This window comes from Lynx canadensis, chromosome D1 (genome assembly GCF_007474595.2).
Source record: "Lynx canadensis isolate LIC74 chromosome D1, mLynCan4.pri.v2, whole genome shotgun sequence".
Classification (NCBI taxonomy): domain Eukaryota; kingdom Metazoa; phylum Chordata; class Mammalia; order Carnivora; family Felidae; genus Lynx; species Lynx canadensis.
Window position 1 is genome coordinate 67220754 of NC_044312.2, and position 24483 is coordinate 67245236.

The 24483-nt window shown below is 37.9% G+C and overlaps 1 protein-coding gene across 4 annotated transcripts in view; it reads right to left on the reverse strand.

Moving 5' to 3' along the window:
- Nucleotides 1–23584, reverse strand: part of RNF141 (ring finger protein 141) — a 28819-nt gene extending 5235 nt beyond the window's left edge. The window contains exons 1-6 of one of the 4 annotated variants that reach the window (XM_032594815.1): nucleotides 23400–23464; nucleotides 20350–20486; nucleotides 10545–10739; nucleotides 7568–7676; nucleotides 5445–5626; nucleotides 3673–3780 (exon numbers count right to left, since the gene is read on the reverse strand). In XM_032594815.1, coding sequence (XP_032450706.1) covers nucleotides 3673–3780; nucleotides 5445–5626; nucleotides 7568–7676; nucleotides 10545–10687 — 542 coding nt within the window. In that variant the 5' untranslated portion in view covers nucleotides 10688–10739; nucleotides 20350–20486; nucleotides 23400–23464. Of the gene's footprint in view, nucleotides 1–3672; nucleotides 3781–5444; nucleotides 5627–7567; nucleotides 7677–10544; nucleotides 10740–18665; nucleotides 18709–20349; nucleotides 20487–23399; nucleotides 23489–23563 lie in introns of those variants that run through there. The other 3 variants (XM_030332593.2, XM_030332596.1, XM_030332595.1) reach the window with 3 other exon arrangements.
- Nucleotides 23585–24483: the final 899 nt, after the last annotated feature.

Sequence of the window (24483 nt, forward strand, 5' to 3'; positions counted from 1 at the left end):
AAATCATAAAAGCAAGACCCAAAAGGATCAAACTGTTCTAAGTAACTATATTCCAGAACAAAGCTCAAGGATATTTATAGGAATACAAAAATATCCAGTACCCAAAAAGGTAAAAATCACAGTGTCTGGCACCCAGTCAAGAACTACCAGGCATAAAAAGAAGCAGAAAAATACAACCCCAAATGAAGAGGAAAAATCAATCAAAACCAATCCAGAGCAGACACAGATGTTAGAATTAGCAGGGAAAGAAAATTAATGGTTATAACGATCATAGTCTATGTATTAAAAACACTAGAGGAAAGACCAAACATTTGAAGTAGAGATATAGAAGATATTAAAAACATTTTTTTAATGTTTATTTATTTTTGACAGAGAGAGAGAGACAGAGCATGAGCAAGGTGGGGGGGGGGGGCGGTGGTGCGGAAAGAGAGAGGGAGACCCAGAATTCTGAGCTGTCAGCACAGAACCCGATGTGGGGCCCGACATCACGGAGAGTGAGATCATGACCTGAGCCGAAGTTGGACGCTCAACTGACTGTGCCACCCAGGCGCCCCAAGATATGGAAGATATTTTAAAAACTCAAACTTCTTGACATGAAAACTATAATGTCTGCAATAAAAAATACACTGGATGGGATTACTGACAAATTAGACATTGCCAAAAAAAAGATTGACAAATTTGAAAAGATCTAGCAATGTTAAATCTCCAAAATGAAAACATAGAGAAAATGATTTTTAAAAGGAAAAGAGCAACAGTGAGCTGTGGGACAACTTTAAGTGGTCTAATATATGTGTAACTTGAGTCCTAGGAGAAGAGTGAGAACAAAAATATATTTAAGAAAATAATGGCTGAAAATTTTCCAAAATTGATGATGCAATAAACCTACAAATCCAAGGAATTCAGTGAAAACTAAGCACAAGGAACGTGAAGAAAACTACTAGAAGGCATATCATAATCAAACTTCTCAGAATCAATGATAAAAAAAAAAAAAACCCTTAAAAGCAGCCAGAGAAAAAAAAGGCATATTATCTACAGAGGAAAAAAAGATAAGAGTGATAGCATATTTCTCATAGGAAACAATGCAAGAAAAATGAGGGTGGAGTGAGAGCAACATCATTAAAGTCCTGAAAGAAAAAATAGTATTAGTCTAGAATTCTATACCCAGAAAAAATATCTTTGAAAAACAATGTTCAGACACTCAAGAACGTTCTATGGAATCTACAAAAAAGCTATCAGAACTAATAAATGGGTTTAGTAAGGTTGTAGAATAAAGGATTAATACACAAAAATCTATTGTAGTTTTATATACTAGCAACAAATGATCAGAAATTGAAATAAAAAATACTCTTAAAATAGCCTAAAATACAAAATAATTAGAGATAAATCTATCAAAGATTTGTAATACTGAAAACTACAAAAATTGATGAGACAAGTGAAAGAGCTGAATAAATGGAGGAATACACTGTGATTGTGGACTAGAAGACTTAATGTTGTTAAGAAGTCAACACTTGCCAAATCAGTCTATTTATTTAATGCAATTTTAACCAAAATCCTTATAGCTTTTTTGAAGAAATTGACAGTTGACTCTAAAACTCATTTTGAAATGCAAAAGAACTAGAATAGGCAAAACAACTTTGACAAAGAAGAACAAAGTTGGAGGACTAACATTCCCTGATTTTAAGACTCAAAGCTACATTAATCAAGGTAGTGTGGTATTGTTATGAAATAAACAGATCAATGGAACAGAAGAGAATCCAGAAATAGACCCATGTGTATTTAAACAAATGATTTACAATAAAGATGAAGCGGCAATTAGTGAAGGAAAGATAGTCTTTTCAGTAAAATGTGCTGAAGCAACTAGATAGCCATAGGCAAAAAAAGAATTTTGATCAATACCTCACATCATATACAAAAAATTAACTCAAAACGGATCATAGATATAAATGTAAAACCTAAAATTATAGAGCTTCCAAAAGAACAGAGGAAAATCCTTGTCACCTTAGGTTAGACAGATTTCTTAGATATGACATAAAATCACTATGCTTAAATCACAAACTGATAATTGGACCTCATCAAAATTAAAAACTTCTACTCTATCAAAGACATTCTTAAGAGAATGAAAAGGCAAATCACAAAGTGGGAGAAAATATTTTCAAGTCAAATATCTGATATGTATTCATAATATAGAAAGAACTCTAAAACTTAATACCAAAACAACCCAATAAAGAAATAGGCAAAAGATGTGTGTAGGCACTTCACCAAAGAAGACAGACAGGTGGTAAATTAACATATAAAAAGATGCTCAACATCATCAATCAGTAGGGAAATGCAAACTAAAACTGCAATGAGATACCACTACACATCTGTTAGAATGGCTAAAATGAAAGGACTGACCGTACTTACCAGAGGGGAGGAGAGTAGGGGATGGGTAAAACAGGTGAAGGGGATTAAAAATACACTTCTCTTGGTGAGCACTATGTAATATATGGAACTGCTGAATCACTATATTATACAGCTGAAACTAATATAACACTGATGTTAACACTGGAATTAAAAAAACAAAAACAAAAACAAAACTGACCATACTAAGTACTGGCAAGGTTGTGGAGCAACTAGAATTGTCATATACTGCTGGTGGCAGTTCAAAATGGTACAACCACTTTTGGAAAACAGGAGGCAGTTTCTTTAAAAGGTTAAACATATACCCACCATATGATCTAGCTATTCTACTTCTAGGTATTTAACCCAGAGACACCTAAAATACACGTCCATAAAAAGACTTGTCTACAAATATATATAGCAGCTTCATTTGCAATACCTAAAAATTGGAAACAATCCAATGTCCATAATGGGTGAATAGATAAGTAAACTGTGGTATACCATACAATGAACACTACTCAGAAAAAAAGTAGTGGGGGGGGGGGACTACTGATAGCATGCTATAACATGGATAAATCTGAAAATAATTCTATTGAATGAAAAAAAAAAGAGTGCATGTTATATAATTTCATTTAAAAAGATTCTAGAAAATCCAAATTATTTTATAATGACTAAAAGCAGATTAGTGGTTGTCTGGGGACTGGAAGTGTTGGGAAGGAGACTTTACAGTGGGGCACAAAATAACTTTTGGGGTGATTTGGGGAGGATAAATTTGTTCATTGTGATGACATTTTTTATGGGTGTATATATGTCAAAACACCAAACTGTACTTTAAATATATGTAGTTTATTGTACGTCAGTTATAAAGTCACCTAAATGCTTGATTTTTATTTTGTAAAATAATGTGCTTGACTAGCTGATCTCTAAAGTTCTCTCCAGGTCCAATAATCTAATATTCAAGGATTCATATTATGCCTTTTAATAATATATAGAGGCAAAATACAGAAATGAGGACAAAAATGAAGAAAAAGGGAAGCTTGCGATTCTAGACTCAAGTCAGGCACAAATCTTACAGCAAAAGTAAAATGCCAAAATTAAGATACACTGCCACATTTCATAAAGTTAAAGTATAAAAATGTTTTTAACCAGAAGAGGAAGCACGTTATACAATCCAAAGTACTAAAGAACAAAATCTTTTACACTTAACTACACTATTTTTGTATCCTTTGAAGTTTATTCATGTACTTTTCCATTTGATCTGTGCCCATCCCTTGAAGGCAGCAGATAACTTACCATTTATCAATGCATTTCTGACAAAAGCTGTGAGCACAAGGCAGGATGAGGTCAGCTCGACCATCCATACAGATACAACACTCCTCCTCGTCAGTCAGCTGCTTCACCCTGCAGTGTGAAAACGGAGCTAGAGCAACAATATTCTCTGCTGTCATTGTGCTTTAAACTTTGTCTCCAGTGCCTTAGAACGCATTATCAGCATCTGTGTGCCCTCAGCATGAAGCAAAACATGACTCAGGCAAAATAAGACTAAATTAACATCACTTTTAGGGACAGCAAACATTAGGGAAGAAGTACTAAGAGGGACAAATTTCATAAAGAAAGACTGGATAATAGATGAACACTGTGATGATCAAAAAGAATACATAAACTAAAACTGGAAATACTCAGGTCTTTCTGAAAATAATAGGCCCTTTTGTTTTTAAATTTTTTTTGTTTATTTTTGAGACAGAGAGAGTGCGCGTGCGTGCGCTCGTGCACATGAGGCGGGGAGGGGCATAGAGAGAGGGAGACACAGAATCTGAAGCAGTCTCCAGGTTCCATGCTGTCAGCTCAGAGCCCTATGTGGGGTTAGGGCTCAAACTCATGAACTGGAAGATCGTGACCTGAGTCAAGGTTGGACTGAGCCATACAGGCGCCCCCATATTAGGTCCTTTCAATTATATCACATTTACATAAATGAATTCGACCGAAAGAAGATTTATTTGCCATGTAGGATACAAAGCTCTTTAAATTATGGACCTTGTTGGGATGCCTGGGTGGCTCAGTCAGTTAAGTATCTGACTATTTCAGCTCAGGTCATGATCTCACAGTTCATGGGATTGAGCCCCGTGTCAGGCTCCTGCCACTTCAGAACCTCCTTGGGATTCTCTCTCTCCCCTTGTCTTTGCCTCTTCCCTCTCACTCATTTTCTGTGTCTCTCTCTCCCAAAATGAATAAACATTAAAACAACAACAGCAACAACAAAATACAGAAAAGAAAAGCCTAAACATTGCCAGTCATGCTCTAAAATTCACTTGGCATTTCAGTAATGTTTGTATAGCCCAAACCTAGAAAACCAAACAATCCTATAAACAACAAATGATAAAAGGAAATAACAATTTTACTACAATATAGTATTTGGAAACCAGTTGGTTAAGAACAGACCAGAAAATGCAACTGTAAAAGAAGCAATAAAAGAGAAATTCTTGCTAAACATACTCTTAATTTTAAGGTAAAAGACACTGTCAATACAGATTTTCGCTGTCTATTCAGTATGACAATAAGACAGGATGTCAACATGTCTGGATCCACCAAAGACTTTTTCCAATGAGGCATTTACAAATTTAAATTATGTTCATGGTTGTCAAATGGCAACAGGTGGGAGCTTTCACATGCAAAGAGCATTATAGAGAAGGAAAAGAAAGTTTAAATAGAACAATAATATATTAGGCCTGAGTAAACAAATGCCATCAAAGAAAACTCTGGCTGACTTCATTTCTTCCTGTTATAAGAGAGATATTAATATCCTTTGTCATTAAATGCAAGCATATAGAGTGGCGAGTGCATTCATGGAAACTGGGTTGATAGAAGCATTACCTGGTGTGAGTCACTTTAATTTTTCTATAATTTGGCACTTAATGTCCTGAAGCACAGACATCCAAAAACTGATCAGCTGAGATAAGAAGTAATGTGATTTAAGATATCACAAAGAACACCAGCAAATATTACTGAGATTTCAGCAGCTTGCATATTGGAAAAGAAGAGAAACATGGTACTTATGCACTGTATACCTTCCCATCCAAAGACTAGCCTGACACGATGTTACAGATGATGAGTTTTCATCAGGGTCTTCAGAGGTGGAGCTCATTGCCAATACTCCTGATGCTTGACTTGTGATGTCTTTATAAAGCTGAATAAACTGGTACAAATTCATGATCCGTGATGCTTCCACAATGCCAGTGCTTTTGTTAATCTACAAATACAAAGAAAATGAAAAAAAAAGTTCATAATTTCTTTGACCAATTTTTTTTTCAAGTTTTTATTTAAATTCCAGTTAGTTAACATGCAGTGTAATATTAGTTTCAGGTATAGAATTTAGTGATTCATCACTTACATACATCACCTGGTACTCATCACAGCAAGTGCCCTCCTTAATCCTCATCACCTATTTAATCCATCCCCCTTCTCTAATCATTTTTCCCAAAAGAGGGGGGAACAGATATTTAGCCAAACATCCTAGGAAATAAAATTTTTCAAGGTTTGCAAACTACCTAACAAGAGAGAAAAAGTCTGTCTGAGCAAATGAATAATAAATGTCATGTCTCCTACATTTATGGAAGTCAAAGTACTTGCACACACGTATCTCATTTGATACTCAAAATAACCCTGTAGGCATCACCCTGTTTAGAGTTGATGATGTCAGATGACTTTCCCAGACCTAAAAAATGAATTTCAGAGACCAGTATTGACAATTCTTTTTAACTTCTTAACGAATTTCTTAACTAAAAGATTTATTTGAATCCAACAACCACATGCCATTCTACTATAACTGAAACAACCAACTGCTTTCTTGAATATCTTAAGTTCTATTTTACACTAAAACTTCCAAACTAAAGAAAGAAAATTACACTAAAGTAAATCCTAAGAAAAAGTGGTTGAATTCTTCCCAGAAGGCTATTTTGTTTTGGCAAAAAAACTCATTTAGTATAAAGTGGAACCAGTGGCCTACAGATTGTACCTCTCCCCACCCTCGCTTACATTCTTTTATTATTATTTTAAAGTTTATTTATTTATTTTGAGAGAGACAGAGGGGGGCAGATGGAAAGAAAGAGAATCCCAAGCAGGCTCAGGTGGATAAAAACAATACAATTCATGAAGTTCCTTTTTTAAAGTTTATTTATTTATTTTGAAAGAGACAGAGAAAGACCGAGAGTACAAGCAGCGGAGGGCCAGAGAGAGAGGGAGAGAAAGAGAATCCCAAGAAGGCTCTGTACTGACAGCACAGAGCCTGAGGCAGGGCCAGAAATCACAAACTGTGAGATCATGACCTGAGCCAAAACCAATAGTCAGATACTTAACTGACTGAGCACCCCAGGTGCCCCTCATGAAGTTTCTTAATAGCCATTGTAGTCCATAATTTTAATTAACCCATTAATTTTTCTAATATTATTTCCATAAAATATTTCATTTAAACATCATTTAGATTAGCTTTTATAATGAATTAAATATTATTTGAGGATAAACATGGTAGTAACAGTCAAGACAAGGTCTTTTTGTAAATACAAAGGTTATAGCACAACTGTGTTTCAGTCGCTTAAGATTAAGAAATATGAGGAGTGCCTGGGTGGCTCAGTCGATTGAGCATCCGGCTTCGGCTCAGGTCATGATCTCGTAGTTTGTGAGTTCAAGCCCCGCGTTAGACTGCTGACAGCTCAGAGCCTGGAGTCTAATTCAGATTCTGTGTCTCCCTCTCTCTCTGCCCCTCCTCTCTCTTTCTCTCTCTCTCTTCTTCCCTCTCAAAAATAAATAAATCTTAAAAAAAAAAAGTTTAAGGAGGGCACTTGTTGTGATGAGCATTGGGGGTTGTATGTAAGTCATGAATCATTAAATTCTATTCCTGAAACCAATACTGCACTGTATGTTAATAAATTTTAAACTTACAAAAAAGTTAAAAAAATGACAAGGTTTCTATTATGCCTCAGCAGAGAGAACTAGAAAATTTAAAAAAAAATTAAAAAATTGCAAACTGCTTTGATGAAAATGAGTTGCCTTAAAATAAAACCTTGTAATTTTAACCAAAAAATTTTAGCAAGTTATTAATATGTAATTCTACTATACTGTATTACATGATTAAGCGTGGCTCTAACCACCAAAAGAATTTAAGTTCAGAGCTTGAAATCTCTGTTGTTCTCACCTTGGTACAAATCACCCGTACAACCATTTTCCATAAGGCAGAGGAATCAGACCGAGGGAGTACCTCAAAAACAAGATGTTTTCCCTGGCCAGAAACCATTTTAGCAGTTCTGAAAAGAGACAAACACATTTGTTAATTTTATGAAAAGTCTTATAAAATAATGGAGCTATGAAACCAGATTCAAGAAACACTTTAAAATAGAAGAAAATCTGAAGAAAATACAGAGACAAGTAACAATAATGATTGTAATAATTAGATTCTTAAAACACAGGGACAGAGAATGTTTTGATTATAAACATACAACTAAGTTTTTAATGTCAACAGCATCACTGACAGAATAATAGATCTTTTTATGTCATATCTCAATGGTTTTTTAATGTCTAACAAAGATGTCTAGAAAAAACACATCTAAGAAATCAGGTACTTAAAGTTTAGCTGGTTTCATTTAGCCACATTTTTTTTCCTTATGTTTATTTATGTATTTTGGGAGAGAGAGAGAAAGAAAGAGAGGCAGAGAGAGAGAGAGAGAGAGAGAGAGAGAGAGCGAGAGAGAGAATCCCAAGCAGGCTCCATGCTGTCAGAGTGGAGCAGAATGAGGGCTCTGTCTCATGAACTGTGAGATCATGACCTGAGCCAAAACCAAGAGTTGGATGCTTAACTGAATGAGCCACCTGCATTTTGACTACTGCCTCAGATGTATAAAGTGTGAGAAAAAAATCTTGCTCTTGGTTGAGTCCTAATTTAAGCAACACACACCTCTTTGAAAAAAAAATTTTTTTTTAAATTTGGGACTGGATCAAGCAAATGATTTGAGACACCTTAAATACAGCTTTGCTCTCTTCCTTTAGCAGAGTAATTTTGAGGGCCACAGGATTCTAACATAAAAATATAACACCTTTAGAGGATAATTCAGTATCTTCCCATTAATGCCAAATTATATCAGATCAAAGATACACTAAGTATTATCATTAGTCACATTTCTCTCTGAGCACCAGTGGGGATATCATACTCAGAACCAAAGGATGTAGAGTTAAATAGAAGCCACCGAAAATAAAGCAACTAGCTCTAGGTAACAAAGTCTGCTAGTGAAAGAAATTCATCTGTGCCAGCTCTCAGCTGTTTTCTAGCTATTAAGCCACGCTTTTTGTATAGGTTTAACTTTATAATTCTCACACAGCATTGCACTTGTGAAATGCCCAACTCTGACCCATATAAATTAGTTTTAGGAACCAAATCCAGTCAGAACATCCTGTGCTAAGTAAATAAAAGGAAGATATTCTTTACCATCACCTCTGTATTATACAATAAGCTTAGCTGTGGATGCTTTCACAAGACATATTTTATCTGGTATCTTTAGACCAAAAAGTAAAATTTTATAGAACAGATGGTTTATGTACATAAATTCCGAGACTCTAAAGGGATGGCAAATGTCAATGATTACTCTTCGTAAGAGTCAAAACAATAAACACCAAAAAGCATTCCACTCAGGCACCTCGATGACTCAGTCAATTAAGCATTCGACTCTTGGTTTCAGCTCAGGTCATGATCTCATGGTTGTGAGATTGAGCCTCACGTTGGGCTCCGTACTGGGCGTGGAGCCCTCTTGGAATTCTCCCTCTCCCTCCCTTCCCTCCCCCCCCCCCATGCTCTCGCTCTTAAAAAGTTAAAAAAAAAAAAAAAAGCATTCCATTCATTATTCTATTAAATTTAATCTATTTTTACTCCTTAAGAATACAGTCCCAGAAGTAATGCCTCAAATACTACCATCTGTATAATCTAAAAAAGGAAAAAAGAAAAAGGCTAAAATTTTATGACTATATTTTTATTATAAAAGATCAGACAATATGTAAATATACCCAGTAAAATGTACACTCTCCCTTCACTGCCCCCCTTTTCCAGCAATTCCCCAGAAACATTGTATACATACTTACAGTTCATTTTCTATGCATTTATATGTATATTCATACAGGATCCATCCATATATCTATACAGAATTTCTTTTTTTTTATTAAATGAATGAAATCCAATGTTTCTAAAAGATGTTAACTTCTAAGATAACTTTAATGTATAAGACATTCTTTATTCTTCATGACTGGATAACAGTAGACTCTGTATTTTAATAGCTTCTACACAGATCAGTATAAAAATTGATACAATAAAGAATAAACTCTGGGCGCCTGGGTGGCTTCTTGGTTAAGCATCTGACTTCGGCTCAGGTCATGATCTCACAGTTCATGAGTTCTAGCCCTGCATTGGGCTCCGTGTTGGCAGTTCAGAGCCTGGAGTCTGCTTGGGATTCTGTGTCTCCCTCTCTCTCTGCTCCTCCCCTGCTTGCACTGTCTCTCTCGCTTTCTCTCAAAAATAAAGAAACATTAAAAAAAATTTTTTTTAAAGAATAAATTCACAAAGAAAAGGCAGAGAAATTTAAATTCCATCTTAGAAATCTATTCAAGAGTTAAAGAGATTTAAAAATGTTAGCTAATTAGAAAATATTAATAAATGAAATACCTTGTCCTTCAGTGGTGACAAATGAATTATTACTATTATGTATTTCTATGGCAAAAATAATGCTCAGTGAACACAGATTTATTTATTTATTAACCAGATGAATTGGCTGATGTATAGAAACCTGACTGCCCTTTGACTATCCTCGGAACCTTTCTCTAGAGTGACTAATTGGCTTATTCTTACTCTCTTCTGTTTATGTAAACCTTTAGGTGTTTCAAACAAGAATTGATTTATAAGCCTATGTTCAAAATCCAGTTTTAAGTTCCTTTGGTCTCTTTTGTTCCTGTTATATATTTTAAAATAGCCACATAGAAAATCTTGTAGTAGGCACTCAATAAATATTTGCTAACTGCTGCAGCTGAAAACATTCAGTCTTACCAATCAATATTTCTGGTTACTTCTCAGACAGTCATGGCATATGGGGCATATGTCAGGGAGGAAAAATAAAATGAAAAAGAGCAAGCCTTACATATCATTAAGTTCAGCTACTCTCCCAAGAAATTCTTCATAAGTTAAGGAGCCACTTTCTCGAACCAATATGACATGTTTTGCTACTTTTTCTGGTAACTTGCTAAGAACCAACTGTGTCTGATCCGAAATTTGCTGTCCCATGATGAAATGATGTCTTTTGAAATCCAGAAACAGTGTTGCTTCACATAGTTATCTGTCAAATATATATAAAAGTTACTTTCATATATACTATAAAAACAGCAATATACCCATCCCTTCAAGAAAATAAGAAAAACTAGGAATACCTTTAAGTGAGGGTTCAGTAAACTTAAACAAGTCTAAGGTGGAATTTATTTAAACAATTATATTTTTAAAGTAAAGATTTATATTTCTATTTTTAAGATCATATAACTAAATGAAAAAACAAGATTCACTTATGTTATTGGTAGGGTGGTGAACTTCCAATTCCTATAATTTTGTCAACTCAAAAACCATCACAACTGAGTGGCTCAGTTGGTTAAGTTTCCAACTCTTGATTTTGGCTCAGGTCATGATCTCATGATTTGTGAGATTGAGCCCTGACTGATGGGAGTGCATGACTGTGCTCTCTCTCTCTCTCTCAAAATAAGTAAATAAACAATAAAATTAAAAAAAAAAATTATACACACACACACACACACACACACACACACACAGGCATTTAAGTGCTTGTATATAATAGGAAGCTTGTTTATACGTATAATTTTCAAAGGACATTTACTGACTACTTACCACATGTCAGACTCTTACCTAAGAGCTTCCCATATATTACCTCATTTATTTCTTACAACAACCTTAAGGGCGAGGCATTATTATATTCTTATTTTTACAGATAAGGAAGTAGAGCTAAGTAACTTATCTAAAATTAAATGGTAAGTGACCGAGGTGAACTTTGAACTCATGTTTTTCAGATTCTAGTGCTCATATATTTTTTAAAGTTTTTATTTAAATTCTAGTTAACATACAGTGTAATATTAGTTTCAGGTGTACAAAATAGTGATTCAACATCACCAGTGCTTAGCACACAAGTGTAAAATACTAACATAGTTATTTTTTAAAATTTTATTTAAATCCAGGTTAGTAACAGGCACATGAAAAGATGTTCAGCGTCGCTCCTTATCAGGGAAATACAAATCAAAACCACACTCAGGTATCACCTCACGCCAGTCAGAGTGGCCAAAATGAACAAATCAGGAGACTATAGATGCTGGAGAGGATGTGGAGAAACGGGAACCCTCTTGCACTGTTGGTGGGAATGCAAATTGGTGCAGCCGCTCTGGAAAGCAGTGTGGAGGTTCCTCAGAAAATTAAAAATAGACCTACCCTATGACCCAGCAATAGCACTGCTAGGAATCTACCCAAGGGATACAGGAGTACTGATGCATAGGGGCACTTGTACCCCAATGTTCATAGCAGCACTCTCAACAATAGCCAAATTATGGAAAGAGCCTAAATGTCCATCAACTGATGAATGGATAAAGAAATTGTGGTTTATATACACAATGGAATACTACGTGGCAATGAGAAAAAATGAAATATGGCCTTTTGTAGCAACGTGGATGGAACTGGAGAGTGTGATGCTAAGTGAAATAAGCCATACAGAGAAAGACAGATACCATATGGTCTCACTCTTATGTGGATCCTGAGAAACTTAACAGGAACCCATGGGGGAGGGGAAGAAAAAAAAAAAAAAAAAAAAAGGACGTTAGAGTGGGAGAGAGCCAAAGCATAAGAGACTGTTAAAAACTGAGAACAAACTGAGGGTTGATGGGGGGTGGGAGGGAGGGGCGGGTGGGTGATGGGTATTGAGGAGGGCACCTTTTGGGATGAGCACTGGGTGTTGTATGGAAACCAATTTGTCAATAAACTTCATATAAAAAAAAAATAAATCCAGGTTAGTTAACATATAGTGTAATAACAGTTTCAGGAGTAGAATTTAGTGATTCACCACTTACATATAACAACCAATGCTCATCCCAACAAGTGCCCTCCTCAATGCCCATCACATATTTAGCTCATCCCCCTACCCATCTCTCCTCCAGCAACCTTCAGTTCTCTGTATTTAAGAATTTCTTATAGTTTGCGTCCCTCTCTGTTTTTATCTTATTTTTCCTTCCCTTCCCCTATGTTCATCTGTTTTGTTTCTTAAATTCCACATGTGAGTGAAATCATATATTTATCCTTCTCTTATTTCACTTTCTAGTACTCATATTTTTAATCACTGATATACCAAGATACATAATCATGATATAATTATATCAGCCAAATAACATTTGTTGAAATACTTTATTTGTAAACGTGCAACTTAATTTTTAATTATAAAATATATGCAAATTAAACACTTTTTTTGGCTTGAAAGCCTAAGAAAATTAAAATATTAGATAATTTAACCACCTCACATTTTCTGCTTAGAAAAGATAGCACTTTTGCTATCTAACTTCTCCAGGTGTTTTAATGTTTAAAAAAATTTTTTTTTTAATTTATTTTTGAGAGAGAGAGAGCACGAGCAGGGGATGGGCAGAGAGAGGAAGACACGGAATCCAAAGCAGGCTCCAGACTCTGAGCTGTCTGCACAGAGCCCAACATGGGGCTCGAACTCAAGAACCATGAGATCATAACCTGAGCTCAAGTCAGACGCTCAACCAACTGAGCCATGCAGGTGCCCACCAGGTGTTTTATTTTTTATTTATTTATTTTTTTAAATTTTTTTTTTTTCAACGTTTATTTATTTTTGGGACAGAGAGAGACAGAGCATGAACGGGCGAGGGGCAGAGAGAGAGGGGGACACAGAATCGGAAACAGGCTCCAGGCTCTGAGCCATCAGCCCAGAGCCCGACGCGGGGCTCGAACTCACGGACCGCGAGATCGTGACCTGGCTGAAGTCGGACGCTTAACCGACTGCGCCACCCAGGCGCCCCCCACCAGGTGTTTTAAACTTAAAGTTTATATAACTTGTTTTCTAAGTATGAAGGTGATATTTTAGTTGAAAGGCTGGATCACTCCTTTAATAATCTACTAGCAGTATAGATCAATAAGTTATTGAAATGACTTAAAAATGTAATCACAAAACATTTATAACTTTTTTTTAATGTTTATTTATTTTTGAGAGAGATAGAGAGAGACCAAGTGCAAGCAAGGGAGGGTCAGAGAGAGAGGGAGACGCAGAATCCGAAGCAGGCCTCAGGCTCTGAGCTGTCAGCACAGAGCCTGACGCGGGGCTCGAACCCACGAACCGTGAGATCATGACCTGAGCCAAAGTTGGACACCCAACCGACTGAGCCACCCAGGCACCCCTGTAATCACAAAACATTTAATAATTACTCTAAAGTCTTGAAAGATGTAATTCTATGAATTGTGGCTAGAGAAGAGTTGAATGTGTTTATTCTGCAAAGTTTTTTTCTTTGGTAGATAATGATTATTCAGAATATCAAGTACTGAGAATATGGTTGAAACAGAAAATAAAGTCTGTCTATGCTGTCTTACTCTGTCACTTAATATGAAAATCCCTATTCAACACAAATACTACTACTACTAATAGTAAAAGCAGCTAATACTTTTGATCACTTCCATTGTGTAACACAGTCTTCTGAGCACTCTACATATATTCAGGAATTCAGTCAGGGGGACCTAGGTGGCTCCCGACTTTGACTCGGGTCATGATCTCAGTTTGTGAGTTTGAGCCCCACATCTGGCTCTTTGCTCACAGCAAAGAGCCTGCTTCAGATCCTCTGTCCCCCTCTCCCTCTGCCCCTCCCCCGCTGGTTCCCCTTCTCTCTCTCTCAAAATAAACTTAAAAAGAAAAAAAAGGACTTCAGTCATTCAAATTCCCATAGTAACCATTTTATAGATGAAGAAATAGAATAGTTATGGAAACAAGCAAAGAGAGGTTAAAGTAACAAAGTCACATAGCTTACAGGGTTGTTTTGTTTGTTTGTTTGTTTTGTAATATAAAGTTAGAAGAACAGGGGCGCCTAGGTGGCTCAGTTGGTTAAGCGTCGACTTTGGCTCAGGTCATGATCTCGCCATTTACGAATTTGAGCCCCACGTCGGGCTCTGTGCTGACAGCTCAGAGCCTGAAGCCTGCTTTGGATTCTGTGTCTCCTCCTCTCTCTGCCCCTCCCATGCTCATCCTCTGTCTCTCAATAATAAATAAAAATGTTAAAAAAATTTTAAATAACTAAGTAAATAAATAAAAGTCCTTCCCAAGAAGGCAGTAACTTCACACTGATGTATAGTACGTATATACACGTGCACTATTGTCCTTATTTTTCCTGTTCTAATTTAAGCATGTGAAATATCATTAGGAGCCAATGGTTGTAAACAGGTGTTAGGAAGCCACTGTGTTACCACCGTCTTTTTAAGGCCATGGAGATACAACAGTGAGTGAAAGAAACATGTTTATTGCCATGATGGAGCATTTGATACAGTGGGGAAGAGACAACAATCACACCATTAAATACATAATTATAAAATGAGAAGAACTAAGCCAAACAAGTACAGGGTACTACAAAAGCCTATAAAAGGGAGGCTTGATGTAGTATTGTGTCAGGGAAGTCGTGCACAGACAACATTTGATTTAAGAAGAGGGACAGAGGAATGGAAAGGAAAGGCCATTCCAGGCAGAAGTTATAGAAAGTGTGTAATGGAGGAAGGAACATTGTACGTTTGAGTCAATAAAAAAAAGGCTAGAGTGACTAAAGCAGAGGCAGAGGGAGAGGGAGAGGGAGACTGGTATCAAGAGACGACCTGAAGACAAGCCTGCATGCCTGTCCAACCTGTGGATGGCTAAAATTGGTATGAATGAATAATGTCCACTGAAGACTAGGATTAAGACTGAAATAGATAATGATTTTCTGAAATGGAATAAATTATTTCAAATATGACAAAGTTAAATCCTTAATATTTTTTGAAAAGCCAATTGCACAAAAACACAAAGCTAAGATGTGCTTAAAAGCAGTTAAAAAAATATAAAAAATCTGAGAGTTTCAGTCAAAATAAGCCAACAGTAAATAAGGACAAAAAAGATACTAAGATAATCCCAAACTCTTGCTAGAAGCAGATGTCCAAAGCAAGACCCTAGTCCTATTGTTCTCTGTAATGGGTCCACCACATTGTAGTTCTGTAATCAGCTCTAAGCACACATTTTTAAAGGGCATTAATCATTTGAACATACCTGAGACAGTATACAAGATGTTATGGATCTAGCAAAGGAAACAAAGTGATTTATTCTAGATAAGCATAATTCAGTAACAACCAATAGGTTTGTTCAAACATTTAAAGAGATTTCATGTACAAGAGTAAGATTTATATAATTACAGTGAAAATACTGGCCTATAAGTGTGAATTAGGCAAACTTCAGGTCAAATAAGAAATTTCTATCATCCACAATTATCCAGAATAAGGGCTGTCTTGTAATGTATGCAAGCTTGTTTTCATTGGAAGTGTGGAAGTGTTTAAATAAAGATTAGAAGTTCATCTAATGAGTGTTTTAGAAAAGATGTTTGCTTGGGTGAGAAATAGAGTAGGTGACTCCTAACCTAATATTTCATTCCTAAAGTGAAGCTTAAATTCCCTCTAGCTTTCCTGTACCAATCCAATCAAAATGCAATAAAAAATTCTAACCACCGGACTGAAAACTTTAAATTACACCTATATTACTTAACAAAGAAAAAATTAAACTTTTTAAATACACGATCTTAATATTTAGTATAAAACATTTAATGATAATTTAACCAATGTGCCCACCAACCAGATATTTAAAAAGAAGCTTTAGTCACTTATTTATTGAGTTAGAAAATGGTCCCTTTTGTTTCTGAATAGTTTTGATTTGATGCCCTAACTCTGAATAAGGTTTTTAATTTGATGCAGCATATTAACTTGCTATCCTGTAATTGCACTTGGTATCTGGAAAACCTAATCACTAACTCCTCTGATTAATTTTTTTAATGTTTATTTCTGAGAGAGAGAGAGAATGAGAGAGAGAGAGAAAACTAACCAGCGGGGGAGGGCCAGAGAGAGAGGGAGACACAGAATCTGAAGCAGGCTCCAGGCTCTGAGCTGTCAGCACTGAGCTCCACTTGGGGCTCAAACTCATGAGCTGTGAGATCATGATCTGAGCTGAAGTTGGATGCTTGACCAACTGAGCCATCCAGATGCCTCACTAACTCCTCTGATTAAAAGGCAACACTAGACACTAAGAGAGTCTGGGCAGTGGTTCTCACCCTGGTTCAGTGGATAGGGCCTAGAATTTACAGTTCATTTTGACTACCATAAAATAAGGATAATAATGATAAATATTAATGTCCATCACTAACATAAATATATGATTCTGTGGGGTGCCTGGGTGGCGCAGTCGGTTAAGCGTCCGACTTCAGCCAGGTCACGATCTTGCGGTCCGTGAGTTCGAGCCCCGCGTCGGGCTCTGGGCTGATGGCTCAGAGCCTGGAGCCTGTTTCCGATTCTGTGTCTCCCTCTCTCTCTGCCCCTCCCCCGTTCATGCTCTGTCTCTCTCTGTCCCAAAAATAAATAAACGTTGAAAAAAAAATTAAAAAAAAAATATATGATTCTGTGATCTATATGCATTATAAAACCAAAACCAAGGACAGATATTCACAAAAACAGTCTGTTGTGGCCATCCTCGAGTCACCCGCCATAGGTTTTTCAGTGTCCCTCTTCGGTGACTCTGCACATTCTTTTATAAAATAGCACACATCATCAGTTAGGTCACTTGACCATCCCCCTCTGTGAGCTTCCTGAGGATAGCAGCTGTGTTCTCTCTTCTGGTAGATACATAAGCATAAAATAATTGTTTATGAACAGATACAGTAAATATTGTTGACAGATTTTTTAAAAATTATTGTTCACTTAGTATTCTTTTGACTAACTTGTTCATTCATCTAGTCATAACTTGGAAAGAAGTTGAAATTTTTAAAATACATGAAAAAATAAAATTGTAAAAATTCATCACTAATTTAATGTGTACATGAATTGAAAAATATTCATTATTTGATAGTAGCAAATAATTCCCTCTAGACAGGGCATAGTAGTATAGCATAGGAACATAATTTGTACAAACCACTGGCATAGAACTCAGTACAAGATAAATCTCCCATCAAAAGTTCTTAAAGAGGGGCGCCTGGGTGACTCAGTCGGTTGAGTGTCTGATTTTGGCTCAGGTCATGATCTCATGGTTCATGAGTTCAAGCCCTGCTTCGGGCTCTGTTCTGACCGCTCAGAGCCTGGAGCCTGCTTCAAATTCTGTGTTTCTCTCTCTCTCTCTGCCCTTCCCCCGCTCATTCTCTGTCTTTCTCTCAAAAATAAACATTAAAGAAATATTTTTTTTAAGTTCTTAAGGAACTAGCAGTTCTCATACTATTATGCCATCTATAATTAATGCCACCTGCCTTTCTAGCAGGATAATAAAGGCACACCTTGTTTCATTTTTATTGCATACACCTTTATCGTGCTTCACAAATATTGCCTCTTTTTTTTTCTTTCCCAAGTTGAAGGTTTGTGGTAACCCTGCATGGAGCAAGTCTATGGGTGCCATGTTTCCAATAGCATTTGCTGACTTCATTTTTTCATGTAACATTTTAGTAATTCTTGCAATTTTTCAAACTTTCTTCTTATTATATTTGTTATGGTAATCTGTGATCAGTGATCTTTGATGTTACTATTGTAATTGTTTTGGGGTGCTATGAACTGCACCCATATGAGATAGCAAACTTAACTGATAAATGTTGTGTATATTCAGACTGCTCCATTGACAAGCAGTTCCCGTCTCTTTCCTTCTCCACAAGCTTCCCTATTCCCTGAGACACAACAATATTGAAATTAGGCCAATTACTAACCCTACAATGGCCTCAAAGTGTTTAAGTGAAAGGAAGAGTCACACATCTCTCACTTTAAGTCAAAAGCAAGAACTGATTAGCTTAGTAAGGAAGGCATGTTGAAAGCTAAAATGGTCCAAAAGCTAGGCTGCTTGCACCAGTTAGCCAAATTGTGAATGCAAAAGAAAAGTTCTTGAAAGAAGTTAAAAAGCGCTATTCCAGTGAAAACACAAACAATAAGAAAATTAAAAAGCCATATTGTAGAGGGGCACCTGGGTGGCTCAGTCGGTTAAGCGTCCAACTTCGGCTCAGGTCATGATCTCACAGCTTATGAGTTCAAGCCCCGCATCGGGCTCTGTGCTGACAGCTCAGAGCCTGGAGCCTGCCTCGGATTCTGTGTCTCCCTCTCTCTCTGCTCCTCCCCTGCTCATGCTCTGTCTCTGTGTCAAAAATAAATAAACATTAAAAAAAAATTTTTTTTAAAGCCATATTGCAGATATGGAGAAAGTTTGAGTGGTCTGGATAGAGGACCAAACCAGGCACACCATTCTCTTAAGCCAAAACCTAATCCAGAGCATGGCTCTAACTCACTTCAATTCTGTGAAGGCTGAATGTTGTGAGGAAGCTGCAGAAGAAAGTTTGAAGCTAGCAGAGGTTGGTTCATGAGGTTTAAGGAAAGAAGCCATCTCTGTAACATAAAAGTGCAAGGTAAAGCAGCAAATGCTTATATACAAGTTGCAGTGAGTTGTCCAGAAGATCTAGCTAAGATTAGTAATGAAGGTGGCTACACTAAACAACAGATTTTTTCTTTTTTTTTTCTTTAATTGTTTTATTTTAGAAAGAGCAGACATCAGCTGGGGAGAGGAGGGGAGAGAGTTGGGGGGGAGGGAGGGGGTAGAGGGGTAGAGGGGTAGAGGGGGAGAGAGGGAGAGAGAGAGAGAGAGAGAGAGAGGGAGTAAAGGAGAGAGGGAGAGAGGGAGAGAGGGAGATTGAGGAGGGGGGTGGGGAGAATCCTAAGCAGGCTCCATACTCAGCATGGAGCCCGATGCAGGGCTCAATCCCATGACCCTGGGATCATGACCTGAGCTGAAATCAAGAGTTGGATGCTCAACTGACTGAGCCACCCAGGTGCCCCTAAACAACAGATTTTCAATGTAGATGAAACAGTCTTCTATTGGGAGAAGACGTCATTAGGATTTTTTCATGGATAGAAAGGAGAAGTCAAAACCTGGCTTCAAAGCTTCAAAGGACAGGCTGACTCTCTTTTTAGGGGCTAATGCAGCTGGTGACTTTACACTGAAGCCAATGCTCATTTACCGTTCGGATTAACCCAGGGCCCTTAAGAATTATGCTAAATCTACTCTGCGTGTGCTCAAGCCTGGATAATAGCACATCTGTTTACAACATGGCTTACTGAATATATATATTTTTTTTTAAATATTTTTTTTTTCAACGTTTATTTTTATTTTTGGGACAGAGAGAGACAGAGCATGAACGGGGGAGGGGCAGAGAGAGAGGGAGACACAGGATCGGAAACAGGCTCCAGGCTCCGAGCCATCAGCCCAGAGCCTGACGCGGGGCTCGAACTCACGGACCGCGAGATCGTGACCTGGCTGAAGTCGGACGCTTAACCGACTGCGCCACCCAGGCGCCCCGCTTACTGAATATTTTAAGCCCACAGTTGAGACGTACTGCTCAGAAAAAAAAAGATTACTTTCAAATTATTACTGCTCACTGACAATGCACCTGGTCACCCAAAAGCACTGTTAGAGATGTACAATGAGATTAATGTTGTTTTCATGTCTGCTGACACAACATCCATTCTGCAGCCCATGGATCAAGGGGTAATTTCAAGTCTAATTAGTTAACATTTTGTAAGGCTATAGCTATCACAGATAGTGATTCCTCTGATGGATTTGGGCAAAGCCAACTGAAAATCTTCCGGAAATGACTCACCATTCTAGATGCCATTAAGAACATTCATGATTCATGACAAGAGATGAAAATATCAATATGAACAGAAATTTTTAAGAAGTTGATTCCAACTCTCACGGATGACTTTGAGGGGTTCAAGACTTCAGTGGAGGAAAGAACTGCAGATGTGGTAGAAAGAGCAAGAGAATGAAAATTAGAAGTGGAGCCTGAAGATATGACTGAATCACTGCAATCTCATGATAAAACTTTAAAGGATGAGGAGTTGCTTCTTATGGATGAGCAAAGACATTGGTTTCTTGAGGTAAAATCCATCTCTGGTGAAGATGTTGTGAAGATTGCTTAAATGAAAACAAAGGATTTAGAATATTATATAAATTTAGTTGGTAAAGCAGTGAAGGATTTGAGAAGTCAATTTGAAAGTAAATTTGAAAATTGACTCCAATTTTGAAAGAAGTTCCACTGTGCGTAAAATGCTATCAAATAACACTACATGCCAGAAAGAAATCACTCATGAAAGAGTAAATTGATGAGGCAAACTTCACTCCCACAATAAAGTATTTTTTAAAATTAAGGTATGTATATTGTTTTTTTAGGCATAATACTGTTGCACACTTAATAGACTACAGTATAGTGTAAACATAACTTTTATATGCACTGGGAAACCAAAACATTCACTTGACTCACTTCACTGCAATATTTGCTTTACTGTGGTGGTCTGTTACTGAACCTGCAATATCTCCAAGGTATGCCTGTAATGTGCTTTCAAAAAAACATTTCAAGGATTTTCTAAATAAAGAACAAATGTTATTTTGAAACTCATAAGAATATCAAGGATTCCAAAAATGCCACATTCTCTAGTGGGTGGTAACATACACTTGATCACTTCTTTTTCTAACAAACGAATTGTTGTAGTTCAAATATTCATTACAAAGATATAAAAATCACATCATGGGCACCTGGCAAAACAAAAACCAAAACAAAGGAAAACCTCCATGAACATTTAAAATATTTCCATTAATAAAAGGATTAAAGCAAAGTTTAAAAGCCTGAAAGTACAGTAAAATGACTAGTTGACAAGTACTGTAGTATTTAGAAAACCTCTCTGAAGCCTATTCTCCATGAATTTTTGTATCAACTTCCTTACTTACAAAAATAATAATCATCAACTACTTTCATTAAGTCAGCTTTAAGATCAGTGATAAAAACTAAGTTCCAAAAACTAGATCCCTAAAGATACTATTTACTTTGTTACTCACTGCTTACTCAAACTCTACATCTATAAGCAGATATCAGCTGTTCTGCAAGATAAGAAATTAACAGTAGCTATGATGGATACATAAGGAAACAATTATACTAGTTACTATAGAAGCTGGAATGCTTGTTCTGGGCTCAAAGATCTTAATTAGAAAAATATATATATAGAAAGAAAAACTACAAAAAGAGAGTACTTGAGATTAAGACTGGATTTTTGATAGCACTGTTGTGTTTACTAAACACATTTCATATTTGGAAAAATACACTAACTAGACTTGTAAGCATTCTCTCTGGACCTTCCCTGCCTTTTTGGGAGAAGGGGAAGGGAAGTCTGTGAAGCGTTTAGACATGAACTAAGAAGGATCAGGCTACACACATTAAATATAAAGTTCACTTACACCAAATGACAGCACATTTTGGAGACATACAATCATATTCTAGAGGAAACTATTTAGAAACTGCAGTCAGGCAGGGGTAGCTCAATCAGTTAAAGTCTGACTTCGGCCCAGGTCATGATCTCACAGTTCTTGAGTTTTAGCCCCGCATTGGGCTCTGTGCTGATGCTCACAGCCTGGAGCCTGTTTCAGATTCTGTGTCTCCCTCTCTCTCTGCCCTTCCTCCACTCATGCTCTTTGTGTCTCAAAAAATAAATACAAGTTAAAAAATAAAACTAAAAAAAAAAAACAAGAAAAAGAAAGAAACTGCAGTCAGAATCAAAGGAAAGGAGAAAAACCCATACTTCTTTTGAGTTCTGAATTCAGAAAGCATCACTTCTTAGGAGTGACTTCAATACACAGGTTACTGATTTAGGATCGTTGATCCATGGCACCCCATACCCCGCATGAAATTCTGAATGGATGGAGCTCATCTTATAGCAAAAATGGGCGGAAGAGAGGTGGAAAATAACTTTATGCAGAAGATCTAAGACTTACAAACCATAGGAAGTGTTAAGGCAGCTTTATAAATACGCCAGAGGAAAGAACTAAATAAATCATTTGGCAGCATGAACTAGGACAGGGTTGGAATATGAATGTACATTGATATTTAATGAAGGGGCTAGGGATAAATTTGAATAATAGCAGTAAATCCACATTTGTAACACGATACAAATAACAGAAGTCACTTCAAAAGCTAACACAGAAGGCTTTCTTTCCAGGAGTAGTTACTACAGTTATTAGAAAGGAAACTTTTTGTCTCAGACGGGGTCAAGGTAGCTGGTTCGACAAGGCAAGCCTTTTGGGAAGATGGACAGTGTAAGCTAATTTAGCAATAGAAGGCCGGCTAAGCAGATCGACTTGGCCTTTTCTGAACTATCGCCCCAGGCAAGGGTTTCTAACCTGAGGTGCCCAACGCGGCAGGGGCACACAAGGTTTCTGCAGCACCGGTGTGTTTACGCACCCACCACCCTCTGGCCATCCTAGCTGCCTCGGCCCCTCCTCAAGCGCACCTGCACGTTTAACCAACAGCTATTTCCGCTGGCCCACTTGACTGCGCCGGCGGCAATATTCAAAAGCAGTTTCCGGCTCGAGAAGGGCAAACCCTCTCCTAGTTGTCCAGAACCACCCCTCCCACTGGACAACCATCTGCACCTCTGGCCACCGGAAACTGCCGGGTTGGGTACGCAAAGTCCGCAGAAGGGCCTCCCAAACCAGCCCTGCGCCCTAAACCGAGGCCTAGAAGGATGGCGGGGCCGGGCCTGTCGCCCCACTGAAGCCCGGCTTGACAGTGGAGGACCGGCCGGTGTTTCTCCTCCCAGCCCCGGGGTCTTGGGGCAACAAGGAAGGGAAACGGAGAAAGGACAGCACGAAGCAGCTCACCCCTGGCTCAAGGCAACGCGCTACCGGCGGCAGCAGCTCCACCTCAGCCCGCAGCTCAGACCCACAGCGGCAGCGACGCGGGCCGGGCTGCGACCGGGTCGCACCTCAGTGACGCAGAAGCCCCGCCCCCAGAGCGTTTTTGGAAACAGTGCGCAGTCACTGACCCCAGCCCTCCGCTCCTGTTCCGGCTGCGGCGTGCCGCTCAGCCTGAGGATCTTTGACGTTCGAGGCCCGGAGGCCATCCGAGAGGGTGACGCCTCAGGAGGGGGCCGAGCCCAAGAGGAGGCAGGAGAAGCCTCGCCTGGCGGGCTCCTAGAGGCTCGGTGAGGTGAGGTGGCCTTTGCTCCCGCCTGGCCGACTGCCGCCTCCTGACGCCACCTCCCGAGCGGCTGTCGGGGGCCCGCCCAGCTGTTGACAAAGGCCGCACTGTAGAACCCGGGTTTGGTGAAGGGTTGGATTCCAAGCCACCACTTGTTAGGCCTCCCACTGGTCATAGCTACACAAAGGTAATCTTGTTACTTTACCATGCGATGGGGCCAATTATACTCAGCTAGGTTGAGAAGCAAAAAAAACTATATGGAAAGTAATTAGCACTGGGTCCCACATGGTAAGCCCTAATAAATGGCAGCAATTCTTATGAACACATGCTGTGATATTATTGCTGCCCATTAAGCATCTGTTGTGTGCAAAATACTATACAAGTCACCTTACAGGCATTGCTCTTGTTTAAGTGGTTTGTTCAAAGTCACACAGCCAGTGAACAGCAGAGCAAGGACTTAAACCCAGGTTTAAATTACTTACGATAGATTAAATTAAACTACTTAGCAGGTAAATTAAACTACTTACGATTCTTAATGTTTGGACACTTGTGTATCAGTTATTTGTAGATTTAAACTGTGAAGAATTAATCCTGCCCTCTAATAATAGCTATTGACCATAGAAGAAGCCCTATTCCAAGTACTTTAAAGGTATTAATTTAATCCTCACAGCAATCCTGTTAAGTAGGTATTATTAATACCTTCATTTTACAGTTGAAGAAACAGGAAAGTATGTTAAATTTTACAAGGGTCAACCAACCAGTAAG